The sequence below is a fragment of the Portunus trituberculatus genome, chromosome 48, assembly GCF_017591435.1.
Source record: "Portunus trituberculatus isolate SZX2019 chromosome 48, ASM1759143v1, whole genome shotgun sequence".
In the NCBI taxonomy this organism is placed as follows: domain Eukaryota; kingdom Metazoa; phylum Arthropoda; class Malacostraca; order Decapoda; family Portunidae; genus Portunus; species Portunus trituberculatus.
The window spans coordinates 10543224-10552164 of record NC_059302.1 but is presented as its reverse complement, the minus strand read 5'-3'; the positions used below and the strand labels follow the sequence as shown (position 1 = coordinate 10552164).

The window sequence follows — 8941 nt, the reverse complement described above, 5'->3', positions numbered from 1 at the left end:
CTCAGAATAACACAAAGAAATGTGTTTTTATAAGAAAAAAATATATTTTGCATTTTTGACGTGTGATTTTTCCCTGTTGTAACAGACGGAAAGTAAATCAACCCCCCTTACTTTAAGGGTTAAATAAAAAAATAAAAAATATCCTTGGAAATTTTTGTTGATGATAGTAATATGATCAGAGAACCATGAGTAGTATAAAGATTTGATTGGAGATTTGGCATCTTAGGCCACTTCCTATAGGTCAGTACAAATTGTTTTTAGTATAGCTATACCATACCATGATTTCTTAAAAAAGTAAAGTTACATATCATGATATTGGGCATGTTGTCTTGGAACTGATAGGTATTCTTGAGTTCCACCACCATGCTCCAGTCTTAATTGTGGCAAAGTGTTTCTGAGTTCCACCACTTGCGTCTAGTCAGTCATATCACACCACTATACTTTGCATGGTGCATGAAGCCACATGCAGCCTTCAGTGTGTGTAATAAGTAGAGGAACAGGAAAACTTGAAGTTGCTGCATAATTTTATTTGGAAGCTTGGGAAACATGTTACTGTCTACTTTTTTTTTTTTTTTTGTTTTGTTCTAAAGTGATCAATCCCGTAAATGAGGCGCTGTGTGAAAAACAGAACCAATGTTGGCCTGTGTTGATGCTCAAGAAGAGTTCCTTACATTGGTGGTTTTAAGTTAACACTAATAGTGGTAATAAAAAATACAATAAAATTATACTTTCTATGTTTGATGGAGCTCTTGACTGGTTTTATACATTGATAACTAACTTACTCCACTACAGGGATGAGCTTTTCATCAGTTTTTGATGGCGACATTGAGTCTGGCCATGTTTGTACACGTTTAGTAATAAAAATTGTAATGTACATAAAATTTACAAGTGCTGAATGTCAGGACATACATTTTGTGACTCCCTTTTTATGATTAAATTAATCATATGAGAATATAATCGAAAAGCATGGATACAGGTCATATTCATAAACATGTAGAAGCAAGAAAACCTTTTAAGGACAAGTGAACAACTACAACAGTAACATGATCACAATGTATCAAATAAACATAAATATTTCTTATAAATTTCATTTCTATGCTATTGTATAATGGCAGTATAGAACATGATCTTTATATACAGTGGTCATCCCAGCAACCACTTCTAGTTTTATGTACATGAGGACTTTGTTGAAGCTTTGTGTACACAGCTTTAAATCTGATATAAAACCAAGGTGACTAGGATGCCAGTGGTCCTGTCAACTCAACTGTCAATGGGAAATTTGGCCACTTCTTTATATACAGTATTACTTTCCCTGAATTGACTCAGTTGAACTTGACACAGAGGGACCTTGCAGACACCTTACATGGGATGAAAAGGCTCTCCACCAGAGATGATAGGCTGCTGTTTCGTAAAGTATCGATGCTAAAATATGTTTTCTCCATTCATGTCAAAGTGAGTGAAGCTTTTCTCTAGAAGTTTCTCTAGAAATGAACTCTATATTTTGCTTTACAAAATGCCTAGTAACTTTCATATATGCATCCATGGCCAGAATACATCATTTTCATAATCTTTACCATGCAACATATTCATGGAACTTTGACCTTTGGATATAAAGCTTTCCTTTTTTTTTCTCCACCAATTTCAGTTCAGTTCATTAGAACAATGTTCTGCTTTGTATTTCATCAGTACTTGATGTTTTTGAAAGAACATAATGACAAAAAGTGCAAAAGGAGAATTTCTCACCACCATGATGCAATGAGAAAAAAAATAATAAAGATCGAGCATAAATGAGGAAGAAATAAGCATGGAGGCATTTTTATCACAGACAAAAACAGGTACGGCAACATATTGGCTTCACCTTATAGAACATGTGCAAATTTTGGTTATGGAATAATAACCTGAAGGAACACATGAACAGAATGGACCAGAATCCTCTTGGCTCTACAAGAAAATCATAACATGCAGAGTTCATTCTGAACTTCATTATTTCTTATTCAATATGATTGTTCAAGGCAAGCAAAATATTCCCTTGAAATTTATGCACTGCCTTGATGCTTTTAATTATCCTCTGCTTTCATGCATGACCTAACAAAGAGGAAGCTAATGATGAAGCCAGCAATGAGCACCATCTTTAATTAATGCCAAATGTTTCAACATGTCTTGTCATCTTCAGTGGTCTAAAACAAGAAAAAATAAAACTTGTATAAATATGAAAGCACAGGTTAAAATAATGACTTTATACAAGATTTTATTTTTCAGAATCTTGTATTTAGTTATTATTATAACTTTTTGTGCTTTTATTTATTTATTTATTTTTTCCTTGTTTTAGACCACTGAAGATGACATAAGACATGTCAAAATGTTTGGTATTAATCACAGAAGGTGCTTGTTGCTGCCTTCATCATTAGTTTCCTCTTGAAACTAAGATTTTCCAGAAATCACCCTGTGTCGGATATATAACCAAATATAAAAATTATGAATATTGTTACCAACAATATTCAAGTTAAATGTGTGCAAATCATAACTATGTATGCATAACAGGTTTAGTTTTGCTTGGTAATCCAACACTTGCTGTACCTTGTGTGAGCCACCCTGACCAATCGGGTAACAATTACAAATGACATACGTATACAAAAATGGCTTTTTACATTATAAAATATTCGTTAATCAAATTATGTCTCCTGTACAAATTATTTATAAACAAAGAAACAGGTCATATTAACAAATATTAGTATAAGATAGATTAAAAGTCTCCATAGATAACTATGGCTGGGTATCAAATTTCCTGAGATTTAAATGCTTGTCAAATAAGCAAAATCCAGTTTGAAACATGGCACAATGGATGCCAATCACAGTAGACAGCATATCCAGTTAACAGTGCTAATTCCTCAGGCATTACCATAGTCCCATTACTCCATACCTTTATTTTAATACCACCCTAAAGTTAACATTTACAAAAGATTCTATAATTAATAATGCCTTATAAAAAAGAAAAAAATTACTTTAGAAAATAGTACAAGATTTACCATTAAAGTTTATGAATCTTCCTTGTATAATAGTTGACCTCTCTCACTCAGTCCTTAACCACCATGGCAGTCACTCCTCTGCTATATATAAGAATCAATTACAGGTTGTCATTGCTTTTATGGCTGGCTTCAAGGTTGATAATTATACCATGGTGAATATAAAGCAGGTAGTTTTTTAGTAACTACTATGAAAGGTTTTGCAAAATTCTATGATAAATTCATGAACAAAAAGCATGATGTGTTGAGAGCCCTCTTCCCTGAGGAAACTGATCGAGCAGTTTGCTGTTTACTAGAAAACAACCTTGTATGAAAAATTTTAGTTTGCTGCTCAAGAGGGAAATGACAATATTAATGAATTTTGGTATTTTCAATAAACAAGGCTTGTTGTAGAAGAAATTCTGCTATTTCATATCATATATTCAGGGGCTGTTTATCTGAAGTCCAAACAACTGAATGTTACATTTCCACGTTTAATGAGTTGGTACTGCAGTGTTACAGGACTCGGTTCTACAAACTCAAAGCAACTATGGGACAGAAACATGAGGCACGGGTACAACAGCAATGGAAGGCAACATAGTACAATAAATCTTAGTATTCATCATAAATAAGACTTTAAGTGTAAACTTGTGGGCGAGTCAGGAATATAATGATACATCATGTTCTAGAACAAGTAGTAGTACATCATAAAAATATAAATGTAGTAGTACATAAAAAAAATCCAGATGCTGTGTGGTCTAGGATCTAGGAAGGTGGATGAAACTCAGACGTGCCAGTAACAGCGGAGATAGTGTCATAGAAGGCGGTGATGATACCCAGCAGCACAATGCACAGCGGCACCAGACTCAGCGCCACAGCCTGCCGGAGGAAGCAACACACTGGTGAGTTGTGCCCAGTGACAGTGTTGTATTTAGTAGTCCTTGCAAGCATTAAAGATTCATATTTGTGACCTGAAATGCATGATTTTCACTGATTTCATTATGATTTTCAGTATATTGCTCCCTCTATTTACCAAGTAAGGCACATTTTTGTGTATGGTGAGAAAAAAAAAAATAAATAAATAAATAAAAAATAAATAAATATAAAAAATTGCCAGCTCATTAACAAGGATTGATAAAAAAAAGGTATATATGCCACAGGTGAGAATTCCACTAACATGGGAATCCTTGAATAATAATAAACCTGTGAAGATGGAGGAAACAACGTAAATACTTTTACTAAGTGGAGTAGGGTAAATGAATCCAGCTTACCAAGTTAACAATCAGTTGAACAAGCAAGCACTGCTCGAATACTTATATATGTATTGGTGGTTTTTGCTCGAATACTTATATATGTATTGGTGGTTTTTGCTCGAATACTTATATATCTATTGGTGGTTTTTGAAGAAGCCAACAGTATCCAATATAAAATCTGTTTCAAATTGAGAATTTAATCACTCGTATTGACCATTGTACAGTGGGGTCAGGTTGCAAGTTAAATCACCACTATGTAGCAATGGAGGGAGTGGCTCCCCCGTGGCCTGTCATTGTCATGAAACAAGTGTTAATTTTTGGTTAGTCTTTACATCTGGCTTCCCTAATTATCTATAACCTACCTAATATTGGAGTCTTGTGGGATAATAATTGTCAATGTTTTGATTAGGTATGAATTTTAAAAAAAACCTTTGCCACATTTCACAGAATTTTATAAATCGTTATAACCCTAAACATCAACACTCACAGTACTATGTGGTTTCCTTTAGTATATACAGCATACATAAAATATAACTTAAATAGCACATGATTGATTTGGCAGTATGGCTTGAGGTAAATGATGTGACCTGCCCCACCCTGAATACACTTTATAGATGGACCAGACTATAGCTGGGTATGCACACTAGTTTTAATCATCGGTGATTATGGACAATATGCTTTGTCTAACTGATGCTCCATCTTTTAGTTTGCTAAATTAAGGCATGAGTACATTTTTCATTAGATAGTTTAACCCTGGTAAACTTGGCTTGTTTGATAAAGCCTGCATTATAATAAACCTGGTTCTTCCATACGCACCCTGCAGCAAAATTTCGAGTTCCAGACTGACAACATTATCATTACTACTGGTAATGATATTTGGCCCTTGGTGTTCAGTCAGCTTGAATAACATTAATTAGTCATTACATTTCACCTATTCTTAAATTTCAGTGAAGTCTACAAAGTTGGTGCAGTAGCACACAAACTTTAATAATTAGAGGTACAATTAGATCTTGGCTGTACTGAAGTGTTGTTTCCTGTATGGACTAGTTATGTCTGCAAAAAAGCTTTATTGAGGCAAAGTTTTACTGTTCATACCACATATAATCAGGTACAGTAATGGGTACTACATATCGAAATTACAAAAAGCTGGTTCGCAAGATTCAACATTACAAGCAAACATGTTTTAAAAACAAGAATAATCATACATGCCCTGGATCTAAGCAGCAATAATCTGTGGATAGGATATCTGATTATCAGCCATGCATTTTTTTTAGATTACAATATTATGAGAAAATATCATGAAAAAAGCCTATGCTTAAGTTTTTCAGGTAATTAGTTACCTGAAAATACTTTTTATATTAAATGCAGTTAACTTTAATCAATGGACATTTATATGCAAAATTCAACAGAGCTTCAGGAATATGAAGTTCAATGGAAGAAAGCATGCCCTCACACAATTTAAAATATTATATTAGTAATTTCTTTAAATGTGCATATAGCTGTAAATCAGATGAAAAATGGATTCAGACACTCCCAAAGCATATAATGGTTAGGGTGTTAGTTTACAGCGCAAGTTAAGATCATTAAAGCATTAACCTTATAAACATAACTGACTTGTTTAGGAGGAAAAAAAAAAAAAAAAAAAAAATTAGTCTCTTGTAGGTCACACTCCTTGCCAACAGCACCTCATCATGTGAGGGTAAGTCTGTTGGATGCATCTTTACCTGTTAACGTGGGTGGCAGAGGCTGGAGGCAGAGGAACAACACTCAGCCTCCTCCCTTGGATCAAGCTAAGGGCCTCAGCAGGGGCTTACATTGGCTAATATCACATGAGGCTTCTGGGACTGGCTCTTTCCTGTCTAGGGCTTCACTGCCACATTGCTCATAGTCTTATGTAACTCTACCCTAACTATATAGAACATGTTTTTACATACATACATTATATATATATATATATATATATATATATATATATATATATATATATATATATATATATATATATATATATATATATACACAGACACATATACACACAGGTTTACCATATTTTACATAAATACATCAATTGGTTATATATTATATAAATACTGAGTAGCTATTTAATGAGCTTGATAATTATAATGTCAGAACTTTGGGAAGATCTGTCGTCTAAACTGAGTCCTGTACATGTAATCAATCTATACAATGATGGCACTATAAGATTTGGTGTAATTCTAAATACATACCTCAATGCAGCATTGCTGCAGAGTTTATAAACTAATTATCTTTTTACTTTGTGCATCACTGATAATATGCCTATCATAGAATGAATAATGAGTAATTAGTTTGTGGAGTAAGAAAGGGTCTGATACTACTAATCTTTGTGAAAGTGAGACAAACTAGATTATAGAATCTTTGAACTTCTACAAAATGTTGAGAAATAGTTCAGATCCTAGAGCCAGAGCCATCACCACAACTACCATGACCCAGGTAGGGACCGTCTGGGGGAAGAGAGCAACAAACAACCAAACATAAGAAAATGATCCAAAATGCCTCCATTGAAGTCGTCTTGCTGAAGGATATTTTCCGGGTTAAATGTATTATCGGTTAGGTAGTGGTTGTCTGCTTCTGTAAGCTTATCTTGCCTTTTGCAACAAACAATAACTTACTGATGCAAACTTATATATGGGTTATATACTCACTACTACAACACTAATTTTTATGCTATGGCAATAAACTTTTAATTTCAATGAACAGATATTCAGGACTTTTTGCTTTTACTTTTATTGCAACTTGTCTAATGGTTTTAGAAGTTGCATTAAGTTTTCAGCAAGCTTTTGAACACTTTAAACCAGGGTTTCTCAACCGGGTTCCCTGGAACCCTAAGGTTCCACAAAAGGTCCCTAAGGGTTTCACAAGAACAAGTGAGATAAGCTAATGCACTTTTGACTTTTTATTTAATTTCATATACATAATATAAATGAACATGCAAAATATATCATTGGTTATTGTAATATGTATTATAATATATTATTTTTCCTTAAACCAGTTATTAAAAAATTGATATGATGATATTTGTCATGTGAAATACAATGAAAATAAAATGAGAAATGTATGGTATATTATCTTGTTTTTGCGCAGGGGTTCCTTGAGACATGTAATTTATTTAAAGGGTAAAAATGTTGAGAAAAGCTGCTTTAAACAATTAAGTGAAAGCTGAGGGAGACACTGCACTGGCAGTGCCATGGCACATGTGCCCATTCTGCATTTTGAACAACTCAACAACTCTTCAAATGGCTTGGACAATGTAAGAATTATCTGAGTATTTTAGCCAGCATATGGGGTGAATGGCTTAAAATTTCTAAAAGGACAAAATTTATTTTACTATTGCACCGTGTCAGATTTTTTCAATATCTGGCTTATTTGGGTCTGACTTAGCAAAGTTTACTGTACACGGGTATTGGATTTTCTCTGAAAATCCAATTGTAAAGTGGCTGATCGTATATCAGACTTAGGCGAATACAAAAAATAGTAATGCGTTCTAAGACTTTTATATAAAGGTACCCTAAAACCAATAAAAAATTATGAAAATCTATGTAAACAGTTATTGCCTGAGCAATAAAACGTTACAGAAAAAAAAAAAAAAAAAAAAAATGCATAATCCATATGAGAGAGAGAGAGAGAGAGAGAGAAACTGTTACTCATTCTCTCAAACATACAACTGACTGTATATTAGAAAATTCTTCCACATATTTAGGCTTAATATAATCGTTAAGTAAAGCAAACAAAATAATTTTGAAATGTGCTGTAAATTGTGTGTCTAATAGCTTTGAAATTCTTGTACCCAATAACAAATACAAATTCACAAATGTAGATGATCCTGAATTATATTATTACCCCAACTATTTAGTACTTTATTTTAAATCCTCCTCCATACCACAACTACCACCACCATCAGCTGCTCACCACCACAATTATCTACCAGGTAACTGACACATTGCACACCTTCACTGCTGAACTAATGTATATACTGTATTGAAATAATATTCGGTTGTATACTTTTCCATGCAATCTTAAACTTTTTTTAAGTGAATATTATTGAAAATTTTTTCTTTATGCTGATCACTGCATACCATGGATATGAATTAACTAACTAGTCTTGAATAAATTTTCACTTTGCTCCTTGCTAGTGCTTGTAGAGTATTGCTTGGACGATGCTGTTTGCTCAGATAAACTATGAGCCAAAGTTTCGTATATTATAAGTAAGTAAAGGAGAGCCCATCTGTGCCAGTATTCATTCCTTGAGCAAGCAAGGTGCACCAGAGACAGTTAGCAGAACAATGTCAGCAGCATCAGAAAAAAGACACTTGCACATGAATGCCAGAATACTATTGCGCACTTAATAATAGGATGCTATACCTGAAATTCAGTAAACAGAGTAAATGGTAAAGACATAGTGTTCGGATTGGCTACTGGTAAGGCTTGAGGTAATTGTGTGCCATAAATTAAACTGTATATTTTATCAAATAAAATAGCTAATTATTTCCATGATAAAGTGGCATTTCCCACATTGTAAAAATGGGAAAGTTCCAATGAAAACTGTATAAAAGTGAACGGGTGATAAATGAACTGTGAAGAACTGTACATGCGTGCATGTAGAATGAGTGGGTACTCAGGATATTGTAAAAACCAAACATAACTGAT

At 33.6% G+C, this 8941-nt stretch overlaps 1 protein-coding gene across 3 annotated transcripts in view; it reads right to left on the bottom strand.

Moving 5' to 3' along the window:
- Positions 1–512: 512 nt before the first annotated feature.
- The window catches only part of LOC123498396 (sarcolemmal membrane-associated protein-like), a 123560-nt gene continuing 115131 nt past the window's right edge, over positions 513–8941 (bottom strand). For all 3 annotated transcript variants that reach the window (XM_045245503.1, XM_045245502.1, XM_045245504.1), the window contains exon 22: positions 513–3881. In XM_045245503.1, the coding sequence (XP_045101438.1) occupies positions 3768–3881 (114 nt within the window). In that variant the 3' untranslated portion in view covers positions 513–3767. The remainder of the gene's footprint in view (positions 3882–8941) is intronic.